The sequence below is a fragment of the Ovis aries genome, chromosome 14, assembly GCF_016772045.2.
Source record: "Ovis aries strain OAR_USU_Benz2616 breed Rambouillet chromosome 14, ARS-UI_Ramb_v3.0, whole genome shotgun sequence".
NCBI lineage: Eukaryota > Metazoa > Chordata > Mammalia > Artiodactyla > Bovidae > Ovis > Ovis aries.
The window spans coordinates 47,493,583-47,518,775 of NC_056067.1; the positions used below are offsets into that span (position 1 = coordinate 47,493,583).

Consider the following 25,193-nt stretch of genomic DNA (forward strand, 5'->3'; position numbering starts at 1 on the left):
AAATCCTCACTGGCCTAGACGCCTCTCCCAACCCCAAGTCCCTTGGACTGAAAGGAGATCAAACCAGTCAATCCCAAAGGAAATCAGTCCTGAATATTCACTGGAAGGACTGAAACTGAAGCTGAAGCTCCAATACTTTGGCCACCTGATGCCAAGAGTCGACTCACTGGAAAAGACCCTGATGCTAGGAAAGATTGAAGGCAGGAGAAGGGGACGACAGAGGACGACGAGATGGTTGGATGGCAATACTGACTCGACGGATATGAGTTTGAATAAGCTACAGGAGAAGGTGAAGGACAGAGAACCCTGGCTTGCTGCAGTCCATGGGGTCGCAGAATCGGACACGACTGAACAACACAGGGTGGGTGAGGTGTCGGGGAGCATAGCAGTTAACCGTACGCCTTCCCCGTTTCCCAGAGGACCAGTTGGGCGGTGCCGGGGAGGGGCAATGAGTCAGGGTTAAGGACTTTGAACAGAGGTCGGGTGGGGCTCCTCAGAACTTCCTGGCAGGCCCACTGCCCCTCCCCAAGGCCCGCCCCCTACCCTCGCAGCCCTGCTCCAGCGCTCTGGCCCTGCATACACACCTCTCACTACCATGGAGTTCGACCTGTCGGCAGGTGCGCTGCTGTGGAGTAGGGAGCTTGAGGGCCAGAATCAAGCCCAAGGGTCTGCCTCCAAGGGGGGCATTTTCTGCGCCTGCGCCAACCCATCCAATGTCTCTTTTCCCTGCAGCCGTGGAGCCCACCTCCAAGAAGCCCCAAGGGGCAGGCAAGGTGGGAGACCCCAAGCACAGCCCCCCCAAAGTTCAGGGCGGGTCAGCTGATCACCTAAAGGTAAGTCACCTCATTCCTGGGAATTGCTTGTTGACCCCAGGACCCTGCTTGGGGGTAATGGGAGCTGGGAAAGGGGTCCCCTCGCCTCACTGGTGTGCCTCCCAACTAGCATCACCACGGCCATGGCCACGGCCAAGGGAGCGCCTCCGATTCCAGCAGCAGCTCCAGCGATTCGGAAAATGAGGCGAAGGTAAGAGGCTTCCCCCTCTGTAGCGGGTGCCCGGCGCCCCAAGTGAGGGCGGAGTCCCAGCCCCGACCGCGGGCCGAGGACTCACAGGCGGAACCCTCTCTCCCCTCCTACCCCCACCGCTCCCGGCCCCACAGCCCAGCTCGGAGCCGCACAAGAGCGCCTCAGGCAAGGTCAAGAAGCCCAAGGTGAAAAAGGAGAAGAAGAAGAAGGAGGAAGGGAAGAAGAAGGCTTCCCACTGATGGGTCTGGGCGGGGCTTATTAAACCTTTGCTCGGCCTCCTGGTCGCCTTCTGGTTGCGAGGCGCCGCAAGCGGTCCCCGGGCCGGGCCTGCCCCCTGCTGGACATCGCGCGCCAAGGAGAAGCCGGCTACGCCGTGTCCGTCACGGTTTATTGTTTCTGGAACGGTGGCCGCCCTGCTGGGGGGCGGCCTGTGCAGCTGGAGATCTCAGCACCTCGGCGAGGGCGGGGAGGGTGGGAGGGGCTCGGGCTGCGGGGCGCCCCCAGTGGCCGGCAGGTGGCCGGGAGATGAGCTGTGGCGGCATCGCCGGTGGGGGTGAGGGGGCGGCGGCCGCCGGAAGCAGCAGCGGCGGGAGGCGTCGCGGGGCCGCTCTCACCGCACCAGGTGGAAGGTGAGCCAGTACATGAGCAGGGGCTGTGCCGCCGCCACAGCCATGGTCAAGTACATGCGCAGCTGGTTCCGCGCCCCACGCACCGGGATGCCCTCGGCCGCTGCCTCCGCCAGGATCTTCAGCCGCAGTGTCCGTATCTGGACCGGGGAGGGAGATCGCTCTTGAGCCCGGCCTCCTTCGGGACTGCAGGTTCCCCACCCCTTCCTTCATAGAGTGGCTGGGCTCAAGTCTGCTCCTGGGGAGCCTCGGGTTTCTCTTAGATCTCCTAACACACAGGGAGGACCTCCTTGTCCTCCCAGGCCTTAGGAGAAAACGTGAGGGTTCCAAACTCAACTGCCAAGCCAGAGCCTTAAGTTGGTGAAGTGGGCAACTTCAGTACGAACGCCGGGCCCAAGGGGATGGCCAGACTTGGCCCTTTGGCCACCATCAGCTTGTGCTGCACTTGACGACTTTTTAACACAAGCCAGAAATGCCATTTTTTCTCCCCAACTGTTTTGTTTAAACCGCCCCTAAAGTTGGACACGACTGAGCGACTGAACTGAAAGTTGTAAATAATGACATGTAAATTGAAGTTTATCTGTGGGGCAGATCTGGCCCACCAGTCACTAGCTTTTGCTCTCTGCTCCTCACACTTTTCATACGTTCATGGGGTTCTCATGGCAAGAATGCTGAAGTGGTTTGCCATTTCCGTCTCCAGTGGACCACGGTTTGTCAGAACCCGCCACCATGACCTGTCTCTCGGCTGGCCTTACACGGCATGGCTCATAGTTTCATTGAGTTACACAAGGCTGTGATCCATGTGATCATTTTGGTTAGTTTTCTGTGATTGTGGTTTTCATTCTGTCTGCCCTCTGATGGATGAAGATAAGAGGCTTGTGCAAGTTTCCTGATGGGAGGGACTGGATGTGGGGAAAACAGGAGTCTAGCTCTGGTGGGCAGGGCCATGCTCAGTAAATTATTAAATCCAGTTTTCTGCTGATGGGTGGGGCTGTGCTCCCTCCCTGTAGTTTGGCCTGCAGTGGCCCAGTCCTAGAGTCTGCAGTCTTTACGGTAGGTTATAGGCTCTATGGTAAGGGTAAGGGTGATCTCCTCGAAAAGGACTTATGCCAGCGTGCCACACACCTCCCGGGACTGCTACTATCAGGACCCTGCAGCAGGCCACTGTTGACCCACGCCTCCGCTGGAGACTCCCAAACACTCACAGGCAAGTCTGGCTCAGTCTCCTGTCGCCCAGGAGAAGGGGGCGAAAGAGGATGAGATGCTTGGATGGCATCAGTGACTCAATGGGCATGAGTTTAAGCAAACTCTGGGAGACAGTGAAGGACAGGGAAGTCTGGAGTGCTGCCATTCATGGGGTCACAAAGAGTCAGACATGACTGAACAACTGAACCACCTAACACTTGCTCACACTGATTCTCTCAGCACCCTGAAGTGGAATTATTATCACCCCATTTTACAAAGGGTTTCCCTGGTGGCTCAGTGGTAAAGAATCTGCCTGCCAAGCAGGAGACAGGTTCAATCCCTGAGTCAGGAAGATCTCCTGGAGGAGGAAATGGCAACCCATTTAAGTATTCTTGCCTGGGAAATCCCTTGGACAGAAGAATGTGGTGGGCTATACAACCCACGGGGTCACAAAGAGTCAGACATGACTTAGCAACTAAACAACAACAACCTTTTCAGAAAATGGGAAACATGTTTAAAGAGAGGAAGTGAGCTGCCCAGGAGCCAGCGAGGCCTGGGGTTAAAGCCAGGCCTGGTGTATCCCAGGGCTCCTAACCAGCCCTTCTATACCAGCTGAAAGGACTCTCAGAGAAGCTATTTCAAGGACACTATACTCTTTTCATCCTAAAGGAAATTCTGGAAGGAAAGCCCACCATACAAGAAAAGTGGAGTGACAGTCCACTGGCTGGCTCCTCCTCTCCCTTCAGCAACCCCCCAGACCCCCATCTCTTCTGGGAAGCTCTCTGGACCCCAAGGCTAGGGCAGCCACTCCAGGACTCCTCAGTTCACCAGTATGGCTCTGGGTCTAAACTCCCGCCTGACATCCCTTGCTTGGATGACCCTAGGGACCCCCAACTCTCCAGAAGGCCTGTGCCCAGAGTTCCACCCTCCCTTGAGCCCCAGCTCACCATGAACACAAAGATGGACACACAGCACCAGCCCAGCACCAGGTAGTAGCCGATCTTCCCAAAGAGCAGGCCCATGAGGACCCCACCAATCATCCTGTGGGGAGAGAGGGGGGGAAGGCTGGTCTGAGGACGAGGCCCCAGGGCTGGAGGCTGGCAGCGGGGAGGCAGAGGGGGTACTCACCCAACATACTTGTAGCCCAGGAAAGCCACCAAGTCGATAGTGCTGAGGTCTGTGTTGACAGTGATAAGGTAGAGGCTGAGCAGGATGGCCAGCACCTCCACTGTCAGCCAGGCCAACGCCGAGCTCGCCTGCAGCCCCAGGAGGTCGGGAGAGAACCTGCGACGCCCGAGCTCTGTCAGCCAGCTGGCTGGCCCAGACCTTCCCAGAGCAGGGGAGACAGCCTCTGGGGGCGGGGTGGGCGCTAGAGACCCGGCAGGGACCAAGATGGATGTGGGCCCTGTCCTGGAAATCCCATCCTGAGTAACAGACAGCCCAGAGAGGTCAGGCCGGGATGGGGGTAAGTACAGGGCGGGGCATGTGTGTGACCCCATGGGGAGGGAGAGTGTCCGAGAGGAGGGGCACTTGAGCTGAGGCTTGAAGGAGTAAGGAGCTGATAGGGGAAGGAGACCTCTGCCATATCCCCAGCCTCAACAATTCATGGCTGTAATGACAATGGTTTTCCATGCCACGAAGGTAATGAACAGGGGTCTGTGAGCAAGAGGTGGGGGCCTGACCCAGGCTGGAGGGTGGGGAGGCTTCCCTGAAGCAGTACCAGCACAGTGGAGACATGAGGAGTGGGGAGGAACACACTCCTCAGCAAAGGGAACCAGGTGTGCAAAGACCCTGGGGAGGCAGCCCAGGTCCTTGGCAGAAACAGAAAGAGGACCAGAGTGGCTCAGCAGAGTGAAGGGAAGGGGCAGAGAGAGACTGCAGGCGGGCAGTGATAGGCTCCGGAGCTGGGGCATGGTCTGGGGACAGCATCTGAGCAGGGGGCGGAGGGGGGTTGGCACGGCCAGGCCCACCTCTCAGACAAGACCTTCCTGTTGGAGTTGGGGTGCAGGGGGTGTGTGGGGGCCGGGCAGTTAGTTAGGAGAGGCCAGGGGAAGGCTAGATTCAGTGTCACCTGCCACAGGGTGGGGTGATGGGCTGCACATGAGTGGGGAAGAAGAAAGAGGCAAAGGCAACCCTGAGGGTACTGAGGGCTCTGTCTTGGGCCAACTGGATACACGATAGGACTGTTCTGACCCAGGGGAACCAAAGAGACCTTGATTGTCCCCCCCCATGCCGCAAACCCCACACCACTCAGCTGACCCCAGGCCTCTCTTACCTATCCTGGGTCCCCAGCGCCAGGCCAGCCACCAAGACGTAGGTGATGAAAGCCATGGCTGTGGGAGGCAGACACACAGACACTGGTCAGAAGAAGAAGGACCATCGGGGCCTCCAGGCACCTAAACGTCTGCCCAAGACAGGCCCGCCCGGAGGGAGGAGGTCGCCGGGTGGAGGTGGGTGGGATGAAACCTGGAATGTAGAGGTCAGGAGCGTTGACGTCAAAGCGGGGGGCCACCGGCGTGTCCTGCTGGTACTGCACCTCCCAGTCCTGTGGGGAGAGTGGGGGGAGCAGGCAGGACCTGGAGCAAGGTGCCTGCCCCCCTGCAAGCCCCCTCTCGGGGCCAATCTGTCTAGCCTGCTCCTCAGTCTCCTTTACCCCTGCCCATCATGTGCCCTGGGGGGCCATGCTCACCTGGTGTAGGTAGGGAAAGACGAGCAGGCCCAGCTTTTTGCCCACGTACATGGTGTCCACAGCGAAGTAATACTTGAGCTTGGTGACAGGGATGAAGCGGTCGATCTGGGGAGGCAGAGCTCAAACCTGAAGCCCTGGCCCCACAGCCCCCGCCTGGCCCCCCAACTCCCACCAGCCCGGCCCACTCACGTTCTTATCCACCAGCTCCTTGCCCTGCGCAGCGAGGCTGCTCCCATAGGCCATGGCCATGTTGGACACAGGATCAGCCAGGAAGGCCCCCTGGGGCGAGGCGGAGGCTGCAGGGTAGCCCAGGCCACCGGGCACCCTCTGGGCCCCATAGCCCCGGCTCTGGGATGAACTCGTGTCATCAAAAAGCTGGTGGGGGTCAGCCATGCCTGGCTGGGACACAGGAACCCTCCGCTTCGAGGCTGCAGGGGAAGAAGGGTGGGAGCCTCATTCATTTGTCAGAAGCTCTCCCTCTGGCTCCTGCTACAGTGGGGTGCTGGTTTTCACGTCAGATGGGTTATCTAACCAACTGTGGTATTGGAGAAGACTCTTGAGAGTCCCTTGGACTGCATGGAAATCAGTTCTGAATATTCATTGGAAGGACTGATGCTGAAGCTGAAACTCCAATGCTTTGGCCACCTGATGTGAAGAACTGACTCACTGGCAAAGACCCTGATGCTGGGAAGGATTGAAGGCAGGAGGAGAAGGGGATGACACAGGATGAGATGGTTGGATGGCATCACCGACTCGATGGACATGAGTTTGAGCAAGCTCCGGGAGTTCGTGATGGACAAAGGAGGCCTGACGTGCTGCAGTCCATAGGGTCGCAAAGAGTCGGACACGACTGAACGACTGAACTTAACTGAACTTAGGGTTGTCCAGTCAGGTCTGGGTGGCCTCTGCCATCCATCCATCCATCCTTCCAAATAACGATGATGATGATGACAGTGATGGCCACTATGTACTGGGGTTGACTGCACAAAGTCCTGTACTAAGCATTTTACAGCAAGACAGACTGTCTAGACAGACAGTCTGTCTTCCTGTTCCCTCTTAATCATTCAGCTCCAACCGCAGGGGCCTATTGCTCACTGAACACAACAGGCACCTTCCATCTCAGGCCCTCTTCACTGGCAGTTCCTTTGAAGCTCTTGCTTCAGACACCCTCAGGACTCTCTCTTCCCCTTGAAGTCTTGGCTCCCTGGGACCTTCCCCAACTATCCTGTCTACAGCTGCATCTCCCTGGGTAACACCCCCCATTCCTTTTCTGCACTTAATTTGTATCTATGGAACTCAGCACCAGCTGGCATACTAGCTATTTAATTTCTCTTGTTTCACTGTCTCCCCACCAAGGTAAAGAGCTCTGTCTTGTTTGTGGCTGAAGCCCTAGCCTCTAGAACAAGGTTGGAGTAGATGCTTGATTAAAAAAATACCTGATGAATGAGTAAATGGCCATTCCCACTTTACACATGTGGAAACTCAGGCTTAGACGCTAAATGGGGACTTCCCTGGTGGTCCAGTGGCTGAGATTCTGTGCTCTCAATGCAGGGGGGCCTGGGTTCGATCCCTGGTCGGGGAACTAGATCTCACGTGCGGCAACTAAGACCTGACTTAGCCAAGTAACTAAATAGATGAATAAATAAAGAGAGGCTAAATGACTTGTGTAAAGGGAGTGACAGAACAGGATTCCATCCGAGGTCGACCTGTTAAATGTTATAATAATTAAGCCCCAACTGACCACTGAAATCACATCAGGCCATGTTCTAAACACTGTGGATGAACTCATTTAATCCTCACAACAACCCATTCTGTGCTGGTGATACCATCATCCCATTTTATAGATGCTGCTGCTAAGTCGCTTCAGTCGTGTCTGACTCTGTGTGACCCCATAGATGGCACCCCACCAGGCTCCCCCGTCCCTGGGATTCTCCAGGCAAGAACACTGGAGTGGGTTGCCATTTCCTTCTCCAATGCGTGAAAGTGAAGTCGCTCAGTCGTGTCCGACTCTTTGCGACCCAATGGACTGTAGCCTACCAGCCTCCTCCATCCATGGGATTTTTCAGGCAAGAGTACTGGAGTGGGGTGCCATTGCCTTCTCCTTTACAGATGGGATGCCCCCAAAGAGGTTCAGGTCCTTGCCCAAAATCATACAGATAGCATGAAGCAGAGCTGGGTCTCAAGTTTTCCAAAGGTCCCTCTGCTTCATATGGGGAACAGGCTGGGGAGGCCGGGACAGGGAGAGGAGAGGAAGGAAGCGAGAAGATGGTCTAGGTAGGAGAGATGGATGAGATGGGCATTGCGGCGTAGGGGGGGTCGCTGATTCTGAATGAATCTGGAGGTAGGGCAGGATTTCGGGAAGTGTGCTTGGCTGGGGGAGGGTAAGGAAGAGGGAGGAGTCCACATCGTCTTTCCAGATTCTGATCTGAGTGGGTGGGGTGCTGTCTACAGAGATGGGGAATATGAAGAGGGAGGATCTGAACCCAGCGCTCTGGCTCCAGCACCCCAACCCAAAGCGATGCCTCCACAGCAAATTTACTGAGCGCCTCCTCTGTGCCAAGCGCCATGGTGGGCAAAGGGCAGTAGGATAACAATGGGATGGGGGAGAGGGGTCAAATAAGCCACATCACGGCTTTCTTCGCACCTCCATTTTCTTTTTGGTGGAAAGGTGTCCGCTCTCTGGGGCAAACTGACACTCATAAACTGCTCAGCCCCTGGCCTGGCCCATAGAAGAGCAATCCATCTCATCACCTGCCATCAGTTATCAGCCCCTCAACTCTTCCTCTTCGTTATGTGTAGCCTGAGAACAGACCCAGGGAAGTCCTCGATCTCAAAGCCAATAGCGCCGGCCCTGGCCCACTTGTCCCTGAGCACCACTTCTCTTTCCCTCTCCCACTCCTGGCCAAAGGACTGGTTTCCTGAAAGCTTGGGCATAAGCCCTTCCTTCCTCTTTGTCACCACCTCTGACCTTGGCAGTTGGGGTTCTGCTCTCACTGGTCCCTTAAATGTACCTGCACCACCAGGCCGGGGCTGTTATTCCTCTCTGCTCGGACTCAAGGCCCTTGGCAGCACTGAGGTCCTTGCCACAAATGCCAACCTCTGACTCAGTATCTGCTTTCTTGGCTTCTGAGACACCGTACTACCTTTTTCTCTCTCCTGTCGGAGTCCCACAAACATCGACTGAGCCCCTCTGTGTGTTAGGCTCTGCTGGCAGGCAAAGTGGATACAGCAGTGAACAAAAGGGAACAGCTCATGCCTTTATGGAGCTGATGGTCTGATCAGTCCCTCAGTCACTGATTTCTCTCCAGCTCCCCGAACTGTGTGACCCAATTTTTCACCCTTACCCTTCTCTCACCTAGGGCAATCTCACCACACTCCTGGCTTTCAAAACCACCCACCTGATGCCCTGGGCTGTCTCTAGCCACCATATCCTGCCACAGCCCTCTGGCTGCCCCTGGGCCTTTACCTCTGACATTGGTTCTCACCCACCATGTCTCAATGTTACCCTCCTTTCTCAGATTCTGTCATCTTGCATCTGAATTAAATGTCCTACCAGGTTCCCCTGTTCATCCTTGGGCCCAGCAGAGAGTATTTCATGCCCTCTGCCTAAGATCATCGCCCACTGCACTGAGAATAAAACCCAAATGCCTATGAGGCCCTGCATGTTCAGCCCTGCCAACCAACCTGGTTTGTTACCTCTCTTGGGACTCATTCCACCTGGCCACAAGGGCCTCCACCTCTCGGGCCCTGACCCTGCCAAGCTCCTCGCCTCCTCAAGCTTTAGAAGAGACAGTGCTATCACCCTGGAACACGTTCCCACAATTAACACTGGCCAATAGAGCTCCTGGCCTCAGCTCAAAAGACTCCTTCTCAAGAGACCTTCTTTATCCTCCATATGAAGCCCTAGCCCTACCTTGCTCTTTCTCATAATATCCAGTAGTTCTTTTTTCTCTTTTAAGCAGTTAACACAATTTCTAAATCTATCTTCATTTGTCTACTTGTTTCCTCAGCACAAGCCTCCCAGGCTTTTCCCTCTCATCACAAATCCCCTTCTCATTCCTCATCAGCTGTATCTCTTCCAGGAAGCTTCACTGACACGGCAGGGCTGGGTCAAGTTTCCTAATCTGGCTAACACACACCTCCATCCCAGTCATAAGCTCTCTGACTGTGCTTCCCCCATCCCAGCCCTGAGCCCTACGCCTGCACATAGCTCCATCACACTAGACTGTTGCTGTCTTCCGCTTTGTACTGGTAGCTCCATGAAGACAGGAAGCAGGACTGATGGGCACATCTGTGTCCCCAAGGTCCCCTACCAGAGGGCCAACCAGATATCTTAACAAAGGTTGAAGGGAGGAATGCAGGCATCATGACTTGAGGCCTACTCAACTGCCCCCCCACCCCGCCCCCCGCCCCATCAATTTCCAATTTACTCCCTTTACAGTTCTAATTACTTCCCAAATTATCTTGCTGACTAGTTTACTTCCGAGTTTAGTGTCTGTCTTTCCACTAAATTCTGCGCTGTAAGTTGTCAAGTTGTAGGCTACCACTGGGTATTCAAATTCCATCAGCACAGGGCCTGGCACAAGTGAGTTGAAGCAAGATACGCTGAATGAATAAACCAGATACACGGACACTCCTGGAGATGAAGAGGAACTTAGAAATGCGCAGACACGAGAAAGCAGCACAGTAAATCCAGGTTCAAATCTTAAATGAGGAGTAAACACGGCCCTCTGTGATCACGTAGGGCTATAAGACTATAAATGCCTTCCTATGGTGCGTGGGCAACCGCGCAAGGCCACGGAAGGGTGGAGAGCGGCCAGAAGGCTAACTACAAATGAATGGAAGTCGCGTTTTTCTGCACATCACATAATATCTTGCCCAAACTTGTTTTCTTCTAAAGGAATTTCCTAAGGAGAAGAAGAATCGACCCCAACGCGCCCCCTACCCGACCTGGCATCCCTGCGCTGTGCACACCTCGTAGCTCCCTGACCTCGTGACCTCTGACCTGTGGCTACCTCGCCAACCGCCGAGGCGGCCCCGCCACGCCCCGCCCTCTCGAATGCTTCGGTCGGCCACGTACGCCACTTACGCTGCCGGGGCGTCCCCACCGCCGCCAAGCCTGCCGGGTTCATCTTTCGCCGCCGTATCCACCGCCGCCGCAGCCGCCGCCCCAGCCACGGTTCGAAATGTGCCCGCCCGGCTCCCGTAACCACGCCCTACCGGCAACACGGCAGCCAATGGGCGTCTCGATCGCGCAAAAGCCACGCCCTCTCACGGAGGCCTAGAGAAGTTGGCGGTAAGAGGAGAGTTTGGAGGCCGGTGACGTAAGGCAAGTGCCAGGCCTGCAGGGCCAGGAGGGCGGAGCCGGGAAGAATCCGTGGAGTGGGAGGTGTCGTGCATGCTGGGAAATGTAGGTGTCGCGCGAAGAGGCCGATGGGAAATGGAGTTCTCTGTAAAAAGCGATCAATTTAGCTCCTGAGCGTACTGGGAAGCCAGAGAAGAGTATGGAGCAGGAGGACACACATTTGTATTCCCCAGCGGCTAAGTGGAGTTGTGCGGGCTCTGGGGCTTATACAGTTTTGCCAGACTTTCGGTATTAAAGTGATTATTTAGAGTGACAAAAGGACATCCAACAAGTTAGATGGGAAGAACCAGTTGTCTTTTCTTGAGGTGTATTGTTGAAAAACAAAATTAAACAGAGAAAATATGAAGACCTAACGAGTTTTATTCAACAACTTATGAATTAGGCAGCCTCACATCTAGTAAATAGGAGGGAGTTTGTAGGAATTGTACAAAACGCAGGGTTTTTATGAAAGGAGGCAAGGAAGTTATTAACAAAAGAAAAGAAAGAATTGTTTCAGGCCAGGTCACCTTCTTTTAGGGGGAAGGTGAGAATCTATCATGTAGAATACTTCTACTCTTGTAGGTGGGAGTTGAGGGTGGGAGTGGGGAGTGTAGAAATGGAGAGGTCCCATATGATAGATTACCTTACTGGTGCTGACCAGGAAATTCCAAACTGGCTGATTAAGATTACCTTCCTGGGGAAGGACAAAATTGCAGCTAGGTCAGATATTAAAATCTAGGTTTGGTATCATGGGGCTTCTTTGGTTGCTCAGCTCTTAAAAGAATCCACCTGCAATGCAGGAGACCTGCACTGGGTTTGATCCCTGGGTTGGGAAGATCCCCTGGAGAAGGGAAAGGCTACTTACTCCAGCATTCTGGCTTGGAGAATTCCACAGACTGTATAGTCCGTGGGGTCGCAAAGAGTCGGACACGACTGAGCGACTTTCACTAATGTGTTGGTATCATGGGCTTTAGCACAAGGGACACATTTGGGGTCTCTGGTTTTCTTTTTAACACTATCTTTAGACATTTCCCCCCAAATTCATAAAAATGCTCCTGTGTTTTAACCTGGTTTCCCAAAAACACTATAACCCTCCGCAACTGAGCGCACACAGGTGCACCTGCTAGTGAGGAGCCCTGAAAATTGTTACCTTAGTTTCTCCTGTGTCTGCCCTCTGTCTCTCCCTGGTTAACTCTGTCTCCTCCTCTTTCTCCCCCTCAGCCTATCCTTTTCTGTCCCTCAGTTCCTCCAGTTATCTCAGGCAAAGATAATGGTAGAAATGACTTCTGAGTAGTATTCCGGAAGGATGTCAGCAAGTGACCCTGTCACTGTGGCTTTCCCTTTCCTCCTGTGAGACATTGTCTTTTCTGGGGAACTTGAGACTGTTCTGGTCTCTCAGTTATGAGTCCTGGCTCCACAGTCCTGTAGGCATCGCCCTCCCAGCCCCTGTCTCTCTGCTTGCCTCATCACAGCCCCTGACCCTCTGGTCTGTCACTCTGTTGAAGTGCTGGGAGCCCCCTGAGGGCAGGACCCAGGACAGCCTTGGTCACTGCTGTTTCCCTGGCATCAACCAGGAAAGGGCCGGGCACAAAGTGGGCGCCGAGTAAAGATTTAGTGACTAGCTAAGGGGTTGCTAAGAGTCGGATACAACTGTGCCACTTCATTTTCACTTTTCACTTTGATGCATTGGAGAAGGAAATGGCAACCCACTCCAGTGTTCTTGCCTGGAGAATCCCAGGGACGGGGGAACCTGGTGGGGTGCTGTCTATGGGGTCGCACAGAGTCAGACACGACTGAAGCGACTTAGAAGAAGCAGCAGCAAGGATCCCCAGTCTGTGAGGGCACAGGTGACACCTGGCCCTGTGGTGCCCCCTTTGTGGCGCCCCGGCCAGGTGATTTATTCCCACTCCAGAACGCACGACTTGACAAGTGGATGGAGGGCTGGATTTCAGTTTGTCCCTCTGGCCCCTCAGCCAAGCGCCCGGGTGCGGCGCAGTCGGGCAGCGACTCGTCGGTCCGCGGGCGTAAAGGAGTTTTCGGATTCTCTCTGGCATAGGGAGCCGCCCGCTAGGGGCAGGGAGCACCCTGCGGGTCTCCTAGGTCCGTGAGCGCTGGGCTCCTCCCCCTCGGTGCCCACACCTGGCGGTGGGGCGTGCCTCAGTTTCCTCCACCTCCGCCCCTCCCCTTTTTTTCTCTTCTTCCTCTTTGGGTCGCTGGTGGCAGCGCGTCGAGCACTCCCGGAACTGAAGCCCGGCGCCGGACGATCGGGAGGCGGGGGCCACGTCAGCGGGGCGGCTGGGGGCTCCGCGGGCCGGCCGGTTGAGCTATGCGGCGGGGCGCGCTCCTGGCGGGCGCCCTGGCAGCGTACATCGCGTACCTGGTGCTGGGCGCGCTGCTGGTGGCCCGGCTGGAGGGGCCGCACGAAACCCGCCTCCGAGCCGAGCTGCGGATGCTGCGGCAGCAGCTGCTGCGGCGCAGCCCGTGTGTGGCCGCCCCTGCCCTGGACGCTTTCGTGGAGCGGGTGCTGGCGGCCGGACGGCTGGGGCGCGCCGCGCTCGCCAATGCCTCCGGGTCTGCCAACGCCTCGGACCCCACCTGGGACTTCGCCTCGGCTCTGTTCTTCGCCAGCACGCTGGTCACCACCGTGGGTACGTGAGCGCCGCCCTGAGCCCCCGGCCCACGAGGACCCGGGACCCCCTGCTTCCCCTTGCCTCCCTAGGGACCCCAGAGCCACCACGAAAGTACCCCGATCCCAGCAGATCATTCTCAGTTAACTTTGAGCCCAGGATCCCCTCAAAACCCCTTGATGAGAACCTGGGACCCACACTTGTGGGATCCTCCACCTTGGGAAGTCCCCATCCAGACCTTTCCTCCCAGTAGGAAGTCCTGTAGTTCGCTTTGGGTCCAGGATCATCCTCAGAGTACCTTCTGGCAAGCATCTAGGGCTCCCTTCCTCTGCCTTAGCCACCTTGGAAACCTGGGTCCAGTCCCCTCTGGGCCTAGAACAATCCTCAGAGACCTTTGAGAACCCAGGGCCCTCTGCCTGAGACCCTCTCCCCTTTAGCCCCCCAGGACCTCCGCCCTTCTCTCTGGCTCAGACCTCCATCCCCTCCAACACTGTCTCCTGATTCTGCAAATATATCCTTCTGGGATATGTCCTTCCGGAAGCTTTACCCCAATCTCCTCCTGACCCTGGTGGCCCAGTGAGGACCCTGAATCTCCAGACCCTCTCCAGGCACTGTCACTAAAGACCTTACTGCCAGGAGAGATCCCTCAGCAGAGACCCAGGGAATCCATCTCAGACTTCCACCCCTCTGGACCTAGACCACTCCCCAGCAAGGGCCCCTGCCCTCCTCCTGACCATTGTCATACTTCCCTGCAGGTAGCCCTGACTCTAGACGCAGGACCCCTCTTCACATCCCAGTCCTTCTTGGCATCTCCTTTGTATTGGGGGAGCCCTCAATGCAGGGCTTCCCTTCCATTAGGGACACCCCTGTTCCCTCTAAACCTGTGATTTCCAATTCTGCAGCCCTCAGCTGTGGAAGTGTGGGAGAGAACTCGAGCCCCTTTCAGGAAGAACCACTGACTTTCTAACCGGAAGGTCCTCACCCAGGACTTCCACTCCTCCAGTCCCAAGACAGCTCCAGCGAAAACCCCTAGTGTTTTTCAGACCAGGGACTTCCCATGGGGGCCTCTATTTATTTTGACCTCTCCACCCAGCATGTGGGATTTAACCTGTGCCCTCTGCAGTGGAAGCTCAGAGTCCTAATCACTGGACGACCAGGGAATTCTATAGGGGCCTCTTTGAATGTGACAACCCTAGCTGAGACTGTCAGCAATCTCTGGTCCCTGATGCTCCTTGTAAGAGCCCCTAAATACCTGGAACCCCAATGCTGGTCACACATGCTATCCTTGAGACAAGAATCCACCCCCCCCCAACCAGGGTACCAGCCCAGAGGCTCTACTCTCTGAACCTGCTGCCCCTGCCCCTAGACTCCCCCTGTCCACCATGAATTTCCCAAGAAAGGGAACCTCCTTGGGACCTGGGACCCCTTTAGTCTCCTCCAGACCCACAGCTGGAACCTTTTGCCCCAACTCTGTCCCAGCCTGGTTTGGACTCTCCCTCCATCAAGGATGCTCCAGGCTCTTTGTACCCCAGAACCCTCCCCACTATTCACTCAAGACCATTACCACTTTTCACCCTGGACACTCTCAGCCAGGACATGAGACACACACCCCCTCCCATCATCCCCTTAGCATTGTCTCCCCCCATCATGTTGCCTCAGGCATCCTTGGGCTCAGAAGCCCCCTCTACCTAAGAACACCCCCTCCTAATCCCATTTGTAATACCACTGGTGCCTGTCCCCCTTTTTCCTCTGGACCCAGGACCCAGCCCCAAACCAGGATCTGTTTCAAATCAGGACACTGACCTCTGATTTCAGATTGCTAACTGGACCCCACAGATCCCCTTCTGTGGACTCCTACAGCCTCAAGGAGGACCAACACACCCCTCCCTCAGCCCTACCTGGGAAATCCCTCACCTCAACGCTCCTCAGACCTGGAAAATCCCTTTGTTTGTCAGGCTCTGCTGGTCCTCCCACAACCCCTCCCCAGCCCCCAAACTTCCTCTTTGCCTCTTTGCTAAGATCTGGCTTCCCAGGAGACTCAAATGGTAAAGCATCTGCTTGCCAATCCAGGAGACTGAGGAGATGCAGGTTCAATCCCAGGGTTGGGAAGATCCCTTGGAGAAGGAAATAGCAACCCACTCCAGTATTCTTGTCTGGAAAATTCCATGGACAGAGAAGCCTGGAGGGCTCAACTGTCCATGGGGTCGCAAAGAGTTGGACATGGCTTGGTGATTCAGCATGCTAGGATTTGGACTGGGGAGGGGTCTGGGGCTCAGCTAGCCCACATACCTAACTCCCCATCCCTACGGACAGTAGCCTTTGCCATTTGTCACCGTGAGGCCCTTTTGTCACTGTCAAGTGGATCAGCAAACCAGGCCACAGCAGCTGGGCTGGATCTCACAGACGCTGCCCACTTGCTGGCTGGGCCTGCCCAACCTGCTTCGGGGCTTCACTCTCCCTGTCTCCTCCTAGATCCTGGCTTCTGAGAAGTCATCCCAGGCAGGACAGGTGAAGAAGCCAAACTCAAGGCAGGCACAGGTTCAGATTCCTGTTCAGCCACTGCTGATCTCTAGTCTTCTGTGTCCTCCGTCATCTGTAGAATGGGGATAATTACACTCCCTACTTCACAGGAATAGTAAGAACTGGTAGAAGACTTAACCACACCACATATGGACTTTACTCACTCATCGCAATAAGCCTTGTGAGCCAGGTGCTGTGTGCGGTCCTATTTCTTAGCAATAGAATCTGAGGCCCAGAGAGGTTGGACAGCTTGCCCAAGGCCACACAGCTAGGAAGTGTAGAGTGCAGATTTGAACCGAGGCTGTTAGGCCTTGGAGTCCCATGCTCTTTTTTTAAATAAAAAAAAATTTTTTTTTAAATTTTGGATGCGCTGGGTCTTTGCTGTGGCACGTGGTGTGGTCTTTCTCTAGTTGCAGCAGGCAGGCTTCTCTTGTTATGGCATCAGACCTTCTCTAGTTGTGAAGCGTGGGCTCCAGAGCATACAGGCTCAGTAGTTGTGGCACATGAAGTTTGTTGCCCTGTGGCATGTGGGATCTTAGTTCCCCAACCAGGGATCGAACCCAAGTCCCCTGCATTGGAAGATGGAGTCTTAATCACTGTACCACTAAGGAATTCCCCAGAGTCCCATGCTCTTAACCAGTGCACCACACTACTCCTTAGGCTTCCATGCATGATGAAGGGTGATACATGTATATTGTAAAAAAAATTTCTGACATTCCTTAAAAATGGTAAGTTATTGCAGTAGGGGAGAGAGATTGACTTCAATTCAGAGTATAGCAAAAATAGCTGGAGATTTAGAGCTGAGAGCAGAAGGAGGGGACTAGTGGATGGAAAAGTACTAAGAGGGGATATGGACGCTAGGTGGATTCTTGCTAAATTGGCTTAACAGGATTCCTGTTAAAGACAGCCAAGGACTTCAATACAAGTGGTGGATAATGAGAAATTTGATCAGATGTCAAGTGTGGGGGATTCTCCCTAAATAAACTTAGTGGCATTGTTGCATCCAATTCTTTTCGATCCCATGGACTGTAGCCTGTCAGGCTCCTCTGTCCATGGAATTCTCCAGGCACAAATACTGCAGTGGGTAGCCATTCCCTTCACCAGGGCATCTTCCTGACTCAGGGATTGAACCTACATCGCCCACACTGCAGGCAGATTCTTAACTTAGGATTCCTGCTAAAACTGGGTTTAATCATGAAGAGAACTCAGAGGGGCCTGACTCAAGTTTGGTCAAGCAGGAAGGCTGTGTCCATGAGACATGCCAGTAATAATAACCGAGATTGACAGAGCCTCATTTATCATTAGGGCTGTTGGTGAAACCGGGAGCCCTGAATATATCTAGAGAAATGGAAAACCCAACAACATTCAGAGAGGCCTCTCCCACAGCGTTCCTGGGCTTGTCACAGGCCCTAGTCTTCTGAGAAAGATCTGAGGCCTGGAGCTGGTTCAGGCGGCCTTGCTGCGGTTGAGGCCAGGGCTGGAGGAGTTGGCCCGCTTGGAACTGGGAATGCAGAGAAGGAGCGAGCATCACAGTCTTGCTGACTCTTTCCATGACTATGCTAGGTGCCCTGTCCCAACCTGTACTCAAGGAAGGGATCATTTATGAGGCCATTTTCAAGTACTCTGAGGAAACAGGCTCAGAGAGAAGTCACTTGGCCAATATCACTCAGGGACCAAATAACAAAGCACTACTTTGAACTCAACTCTTGGAAGTAGCAAGTTGAGGCTCATGGCCCACTTTCTATTCTTCTTTCTTTCTTTTTTTAAATATTCACTAGTTTTTCAAAAATATTTGTTTATTTTTTTGGCTGCCCCGGGTCAAAGTTGGGGCACAAGGGATCTTCGATCTTCTTTGCAGCATGCAAACTCCTAGTTGTGGCATGTGGAATCTAGTTCCCTGACTAAGCATCGAACCCCAGCCCTCTGCATCTGGAGTCCAGAGTCTTAGCCCCTGGACCACCAGGGAAGCCCCCCTGCCCCCAACTCTATTCTAACTCTGATTTTTTCTGTTTATAAGGATTTCATGGCATCTGCAAACCTGTTCTTTCAGCCAGGCTGCTGGAGTTTCTCCATCAAAATCCTTGTATTAATGAAGCTTGGAGCCATAAGTGATAAACCTCAAATAACAGTTGCTTAAATATAATGGGAGTTTATTTCTTGCTCACGTTCAAGGGAGTCAGTCCAAGACCAAATTGGTGCTGCATGGTCAGAGACCCTCAGGTTCCAATATAACTCTCAGCCAGGCGCAGTTTCTCTTCCCAAGTTCATCTCATGGTCCTAGATGGCTGCTCAGCTCCAGCCTTCCTGTCTGTGATCTAGTCAGCAGGAGGAGGGAGTAAAGAAGGGAGATAGGCATCTCTATCTTTAAGGACACTTTCTGAAGTTACTTGCTTGTTTCATCTATATCTCCTTGGCCATAAATTATTCCAGACCGCATCTAGCTGTCTTTATTCCCAGTAGCCACATATCCAGCAAGATCTAGAGGATCCTTTATTTTTCCCTAGGTTTTTTTTCTTTTAAACTGGGAAGAAATACACATAAAATTTACTATCTTAACCACTTTTAAGTGTACAGTTCAGTGGTATTAGGTATATTCATATTGTTGTGCAACCATTGCCAGCACCCATTTCCAGAACTCTTTTTACTTCTATTTTTTAAATATTTATTTATGTATTTAGGCCGCATCAAGTCTTTGTTGTGGTATAGGGGCTTCTCTTTAGTTGTAGTACACAGACTTAGTTGCCCCAAGGCATGTGGGATCTTAGTCCCTCAGTGGGACCAGGGGTTAAACCCACATCCCCTGCATTGGAAGGTGGATTCTTAACCACTGGATCCCCAGGGAAGTCGCCAGAACTCTTTGGATCTTGCAAAACTGAATCTATACCCTTGTATATGCTAACTCCCCACTTGCGACGCCTGGCAACCATTGTTCTACTTTCCGTCTCTGTGATTTTTTTTTAATGTTTATTTATTTTTTAAAATTAATTCGTTTATTTGGCTGTAACCAGATCTTAGTTGTGGCACACGTGATCTTCAGTCTTTGTTGCTGCCTGCAAAATCTTTAGTTGTGACATGTGGGATCTAGTTCCCTGACTGGGGATCAAATCCAGGCCCCCTGGTTGGGAGCGCACTGAGTTTTAGACAGTGGACCAAGTCCCCTGTCTCTGTGATTTTGGCTGCACTAAGTGCCACATATAAATGGAATTGCAGAAGCTTTGTCTTTTTGCAACTGGCTTATTTCACTTAGCACAATATCCTCAAGATTCATCCATGTTGTAGGCTATGTCAGAATTTCCTTCCTTCAAAGCCTGAATAATATTGCATTGTTTGTACTTACATTTTGTTGATTCATTCACCCATCGGTGGCCACGAGGGTTGTTTCCACCTTCTGACTATTGTGAAGGATGCTGCTATGAACATGGCTGTGCAGGTGTCTCTTGAGCCCCTGCTTTCAATTCCTTTGACTATATAAAAGCCAGGGGGGAGACTTCCCTGTGGTCCAGTGGCTAAGACTCCATGCTCTCAATGCAGGGGGCCCGGGTTCAATTCCTGGTCAGGGAATTAGATCCCACATGCTTCAAATAAGAAGACCTGGCTTGATCAAATAAATAAATACTTTTTTGTTGTTGTTTTTTTTAAAAAGTTAGAGCCAGGGGATCCTTTTGTGTGGAAGATAGGCTCAGGGGAAAGCCTGCTCATATGGGCAATGCTTTCACACTTTCTTATGGACCACAAGGCTGGATCTGTGGTCTTTTGGGCAAGACATTTTACTGTCAACATGAATCAGGCCCCTTACCACCCCAGTCATATCTCTGACCCTTTGGTTTGATTTATTTGGGAAATTACGCATTGCCAAAGTGAGCCAGTTTCACCAACACCTGAATTCCCCTTTGTCGTATTTCTGTTTGCAGAACTCACACCCATACTGACCTTCCTGTGTTCCCACAGTCCTCCAAGAGCACGGTGGGGCTTGTCACACCCATTTAAAAATTGATTTATTTCTGGCTGCCCTGAGAATTGATTTATTTCTTCGTTGCTGCACGTGGGTTTTCTTTAGTTGAGGAGAGGGGGCTACTCTCTATTTGTGATGTGTGGGCTTCTCATTGTGGAACATGGGCTCTAGGGCATGTGGGCCCTTCCCCTGATAGAACCTGCATCCCCTGCAGGGCGTGTGCTGCCCTGTTGAATTGTGTGGCGTCCCGTGGGTCACCAGACAAAGTGCTTTGACCTGAGATGGAGCCACAAGAGGGCCCTGAGCAGGGGAGGGACATGACCTGACTCCCGTGTTCACAGGGTCCCTCTGGCTGCATCGGGGGAGAAGGGAGACCAGGGAGGAGGCTGCCGGTAGAACAGGACCAGGATGAAGCCTTGGGTGGAGTGAGGGGGAAAGTGGGTAGGTTTGGGCTCTGTGCAAAGGTTGAGACAACAGAGTGGATGTGAGTGACGAGGGAGCTGAGGATGACACCAGGCTCTCAGCCTGAGCCATGGGGAGGGTGGAGGTGCCATCACCGGAGATAAGAGAGTCTGGGAGGGGTGGCTTTGAGACTGAAATTAGTCCTCAGTTTAGAGCAATCACAGACTCCAGAGTGGATGCTGAGTGGGCCGAAGGATTTCCCCCTGACTCCCGCAGGCTACGGGTACACGACGCCACTGACCGACGGGGGCAAGGCCTTCTCCATCGCCTTTGCGCTCCTGGGCGTCCCAGCCACCATGCTGCTGCTGACCGCCTCTGCCCAGCGCCTGTCACTGCTGCTCACCCACACGCCCCTGTCCTGGGTGAGCCAGCACTGGGGCTGTGCCCCCCGGAAGGCAGCCCGCTGGCACCTGGCCATCCTGCTGGGGGTCGTGGTGACCGTCTGCTTCCTGGTGCCAGCCGCCATCTTTGCCCACCTTGAGGAAGCCTGGAGCTTCCTGGACGCCTTCTACTTCTGCTTCATCTCTCTGTCCACCATCGGCCTGGGTGATTACGTGCCGGGAGAAGCCCCCGGCCAGCCCTACCGGGCTGTCTACAAGTTGTTAGTCACAGGTGAGTGGGGTGGCTGGCTGGGGACTGAGGGCTGGTGTGCGGGTGACCTGGCCCTGTCCCAGAGGGATGAGGCATTGAGAGTCACAGCCCCATCCTGGGGGATCCCACAGCCCCATGGCCATGATCTGGGCAATCTGGGTCCACTCATTGCCTCTCTGCCATCTCTGCAGTCTACCTCTTCCTGGGCCTGGTCGCCATGGTGCTCTTGGTGCAGACTTTCCGCCGTGTGTCTGACCTTCACGGCCTCACAGAGCTCATCCTGCTGCCCACTCCGTGCCCCACCAGCTTCGCGGAGGAAGATGACCGGGTGGACATCCTGAGCCCCGAGCCCGAGCCACACCAGCAGCTCACAGCCGGCTCGCACGTGGACTACGCCTCCATCCCCAGGTAGCTGGGGCAAGTGTCGGGGCAGCTGCAGACCAGGCCTGTGGCTGAGGGGCCCTTGGGACTGGAACCGATGGACTGGCCCATTTACAAGCACACGCTGGTGTTCCTGAGGCCCTGCCTCCACTGTCTGCCCTTTGTCTGACCAGCCTGAGTGCCGCCTGGATCCAGGAAGCAACACTGCCTCGATTCCCCTGCCCCTCCTCTCGCCTCCCGGCACACTCTGCTTCCCTAACTTTCTCACCGACTCTGTATTTCTCAGTCTTTGCCTCGCGCCATCTGCCTCTCTCACTCAAATAGCCACTCATCACCTGCTAATTCTCCCAGGCTCTGGGCTTAGACCTCATTTCATGACTGGCCCACTCTGAGCTTTGATTCACCTCTTGGGTCAAGTGGAAAGAATATATTCCCTCATTCAAAACTCCCTCCTCTGTGCCAATCCGTGCTGGGCAGCGCTGGGGCCACCACAGTGTTCCAGATGCTCTGGGCCCTACTCTCATGGGGCTCCCTGTCCTGTCTCCCATACAGTGATAGTTCATAACAGGCAGGACTTCATTAGTGGTGGCAGGGGAAGGTGCGCAGAGTGGTCAGAGCTGGGGTAGAGGAAGCACAGGGAATGTACCCAATCCAGCCGGGAAGGTCAGGGAGGGCTTCCTGGAGGAAGGGGCAACTGCACTCAGGCCTGAAATCTGAAGAGTAGTCAGTCTGGGGCAGAAGGTGTACCTGACTCATTTTGCTCCAGTGTGTCCAGGGAGCTAGACATATTCTGATATGCCTGGGGTAGGCTTGCATAATAGAGTCTTCCAGGAAGCTGAGATGGGATCCTAGCCCAGTGTGGAAGGTACTGCTTTTAGTGAGACACCATCGTAGAAGCTGTTCCTGTTTACCAAGAACTAATTACATTATGTTCCCTGGGCTCTAGAGCCAGCCTGTGTCTGTGTTAGTCGCTCAGTCGTGTCCGACTCTTTGCGACCCCATGGACTGTAGCCCACCAGGCTCTTCTGTTCATGGGATTCTCCAGGCAAGGGTATTGGAGTGGGTTGCCATGCCCTTCTCCAGCTGGAGTCAGCCTGCCTTGGCTCAAATCCCAACTCAGCGGTGTCCTGCCCGTGTCTTTGGGTGGTCATTTTGCCCCTATTTCCTTGGTTTCCTCATGAGTAAAATGGCAATAATGATCGTTCAAAAGATGGTTTCACAGAGCCTGCCATGTTATTCTGGGATGATCTCTTTGGCTAGGCCCTGTTCTGGGTACTTTACACATGAGGAAGATAATGCAGTATTATCATTGGATGTGGGCACATTGTAAGTGTCCTTAAATGACCATCTTGGGAATTTGGCTTCTTTCTTGAGGGCACTAGAGAGCCATGGAAGGGATTTGAGCAGGAGAGGGCCATGGTTAGATTTGGGCTTTTGCTGCTGTGTGTTTGTGGGGTTGGGGGGAGACTGAGGCTGGGTGCCCAGGGGAGGCTGGGGCAGGAATGAAGCAGGAGACAGTGGGTCTGGGTGAGGCTGAGGTAAGGGGAGGAGGGGGCAAGTCAAGGGATGCTCAGAAGGCCAGGTGGACGGGCCATAAGGCTTACAGACTTGGGAGGGACAAGGCCAGGGAAAGGTCCAACAATGCTCAGCTGCCCCCGAGGTGGGGGCCCTGTAAGAAAACAAATTTGTAGGGAGATGTTGAGGCTTGTTTGGAATATGGTGGCTGTGAAGGGCTAAAGGGACACCCAGGAAAAGGAAGCAGGAAGTCACCGGACCCTCAGAGCAAGGACTTAGGGGGTGGTTGAGGCTGCAGACAGATGAGGAAACCAAGACTATGAAGGTGGGTATTGACAGCCCTGGGTGGGAATGAAGAGAAGACCAGCCTTGAGAAATCAGCCATAGGGTGTGTGTGTATATATATATATATATATATATCAGTAAGGAAAGATTTGGGTTGCAAGTAACACAATCCTGACTGGCACTGACTGAAAGAGTAAGATGGTTATATATTGTATATCACCTGAGTTGGAGAGATCTCTGGGTAAGATACAGTTCACAACTCCAAGAAGGTCTTGTGTTTCCTGGTTCCCTCTCTCTCTGCTCTATTACCCTCAGCTGAAGGCTTGGCTCCCACATGGGTTCTCCTCATGGCCACAAAGTGGCTGCTACAGGTCCAGGCATCACAATAAGACATGTTAATTTTTAGTGCAAGAACAGGGAAAGGGGTGTGTCTTCCCATGGTGCCTCTTTGGAAAGAAGGAAACCTTTTCCCAGTGTCTCCCAGCAGACTTCCTCTTCAATATCATTGACCAAAATTGGCTCCTGAATAAATCATCGGCCAGAGTGATCATGGCATCTCTACGATTAGCTTGAATTCCTCAGGATTCCCCCTGCCACCAGGGACTGAGGCTGGGGCTGAGGTTTTAGTTTGCAGGCTGGTAAATACTTGAACAAAACTGGGCTTCTATTAGAAAGGCAGAAAGTTGGGATAATGGGAGCTATCAACAAACAAGTCAGCCAGGATGATGATGTATAATTATGCAGGTAGGGACCTGCATAAGGGTTGCCTGGCGGGCAGGGTGGAAACAACTTGGAGTGGAAGTTCAAGGCTGAATGTGCCCAAAGGGGACTTCTTTTTCTTTTTTTTCAGGGGGGACTTCTTTTTCTAATTAACATAGTCCCATATGATGAGCAATGACCCCTCAACCAAAGAGAAAAACTTACAAAAGAGGAAGAAAGGAAGTTCAAGAGAGGAGTAGGAAAACCAGGGGAGTGGGAAATACTGGTGACAGTTGAGAGACTTTTAAAAAGGGAAAAGTCAACATTGTCAAATGATGCTAAGAAGTCACACAAAATCATTTTAATAACACGAGAGAGAACACTTGTATAGGATTTAGTACCTGCCAGGCACTGTTCCAAGCTCTTGATACACCAGAATTTATTTTATGCTCTCAGCAACTCTGTAAGTCAGGTACGTTCTCCATATTGCAGATGAGGACAGGAGGTCCAGAGAGGTTAAATAACTTATCCAGTATCACACAGGAAGTGCAGGACGGGGATTTAGATGAGGATTTTTGTTTTTTTGGTCACCTTGCCACATGGAGGCTCAGAAATATCCACTGTCTAGTTCTTTCTCAGTCTCCCAGCCTTCCTGGCTCCTCAGCACAGTTGTTGACCCTGCTGCTAAAGTCAGCAGCTGGGTGAGAGGCAGTTGCTTGAGGGAGGAAGGTGCCTGCGTGATCTGGCTTCTGCTCCCCACCACTTCTCCTTCCAAATTCCTTCCTCTAAAAGAAACCAATACTTAAAAAAAAAAAAAAAAAAGCACGTTAGAAAGGGAAAAAGTAGAAGAATATTCAATAGAAATAAGTCTTTCTCCTGTGTGTAGGCTGTGATGACAGATTTTCTCAGGCCTCCTAGGCATGTACCAGCAATATACCTGTGTGTATATGTGTGTCATTAATTTTTTTTCTTTCACTTTGCAAAAGTGGTACTGTATGGTGAGGTAATTACAATCACAGACTCTGGAGGCAAAGTCCCTGGGTATAAATCTGAACTCTGTCATTCCCAAGTCTGTGGTTTTGGGCCACTCATTTCACCTTCCTGTGCTGTTTGCCAGTCTGTGAAATGGTATAACATCACCTACCTCGTGGACTTGTTGGAGAATTAAGCAATATCTGTAAAGCTCTTAGAACAGTTTCTGGTGCTCAATAAAATATTGGCTCATTTCTGCACTTTTTTCATATGTCTCATATATGCATATATAATTTTTATATGCTTCTCTAATATTCTTTCT

At 53.2% G+C, this 25,193-nt stretch overlaps 3 protein-coding genes across 4 annotated transcripts; 2 read left to right on the plus strand and 1 right to left on the minus strand.

The window, feature by feature from the left end:
- Positions 1–576: 576 nt before the first annotated feature.
- On the plus strand, positions 577–1,298 carry C14H19orf33 (chromosome 14 C19orf33 homolog). The gene is made up of 4 exons (XM_004015227.5): positions 577–617; positions 733–833; positions 943–1,023; positions 1,158–1,298. Exons 1-4 carry the CDS (start codon positions 596–598, stop codon positions 1,260–1,262), a joined length of 309 nt encoding a protein of 102 aa, XP_004015276.1. The 5' UTR covers positions 577–595; the 3' UTR covers positions 1,263–1,298.
- Positions 1,299–1,394: 96 nt separating this feature from the next.
- YIF1B (Yip1 interacting factor homolog B, membrane trafficking protein) lies at positions 1,395–10,717 on the minus strand. Of its 2 annotated transcripts, none has more exons than XM_027978234.2 (8): positions 10,613–10,717; positions 5,713–5,951; positions 5,524–5,628; positions 5,301–5,379; positions 5,110–5,167; positions 3,963–4,118; positions 3,782–3,875; positions 1,395–1,789 (listed from the first exon to the last, which is right to left on the minus strand). In XM_027978234.2, exons 1-8 carry the CDS (start codon positions 10,653–10,655, stop codon positions 1,634–1,636), a joined length of 930 nt encoding a protein of 309 aa, XP_027834035.1. In that variant the 5' UTR covers positions 10,656–10,717; the 3' UTR covers positions 1,395–1,633. The 2 variants fall into 2 exon arrangements, with proteins under 2 accessions (XP_027834035.1, XP_027834034.1); XM_027978233.2 differs by having other exon boundaries at positions 10,604–10,717.
- A 2,371-nt stretch (positions 10,718–13,088) lies between these two features.
- KCNK6 (potassium two pore domain channel subfamily K member 6) lies at positions 13,089–25,131 on the plus strand. The gene is made up of 3 exons (XM_004015228.5): positions 13,089–13,515; positions 20,645–21,040; positions 21,211–25,131. The coding sequence occupies exons 1-3, from the start codon at positions 13,194–13,196 to the stop codon at positions 21,429–21,431; spliced, it is 939 nt and encodes a 312-aa protein (XP_004015277.1). The 5' UTR covers positions 13,089–13,193; the 3' UTR covers positions 21,432–25,131.
- The last annotated feature ends 62 nt before the right edge of the window (positions 25,132–25,193 follow it).

Bases quoted from the DNA above. Each gene is read 5' to 3' on its own strand.
- C14H19orf33 (XM_004015227.5), top strand. From the start codon at position 596: ATGGAGTTCGACCTGTCGGCAG. The intron at 618-732 runs GTGCGCTGCTGT...TTTTCCCTGCAG, and splicing joins GGAGTTCGACCTGTCGGCAG to CCGTGGAGCCCACCTCCAAG. The intron at 1,024-1,157 runs GTAAGAGGCTTC...CCGGCCCCACAG, and splicing joins ATTCGGAAAATGAGGCGAAG to CCCAGCTCGGAGCCGCACAA.
- YIF1B (XM_027978233.2), bottom strand. From the start codon at position 10,655: ATGAACCCGGCAGGCTTGGCGGCGGTGGGGACGCCCCGGCAGCGTAAG. The intron at 5,952-10,603 runs GTACGTGGCCGA...CTTCCCCTGCAG, and splicing joins GCCCCGGCAGCGTAAGTGGC to CCTCGAAGCGGAGGGTTCCT. The intron at 1,790-3,781 runs GTGAGCTGGGGC...TCCCCGGTCCAG, and splicing joins TGTCCATCTTTGTGTTCATG to ATACGGACACTGCGGCTGAA.
- KCNK6 (XM_004015228.5), top strand. From the start codon at position 13,194: ATGCGGCGGGGCGCGCTCCTGGCGGGCGCCCTGGCAGCGTACATCGCG. The intron at 13,516-20,644 runs GTACGTGAGCGC...TGACTCCCGCAG, and splicing joins CACGCTGGTCACCACCGTGG to GCTACGGGTACACGACGCCA. The intron at 21,041-21,210 runs GTGAGTGGGGTG...CCATCTCTGCAG, and splicing joins CTACAAGTTGTTAGTCACAG to TCTACCTCTTCCTGGGCCTG.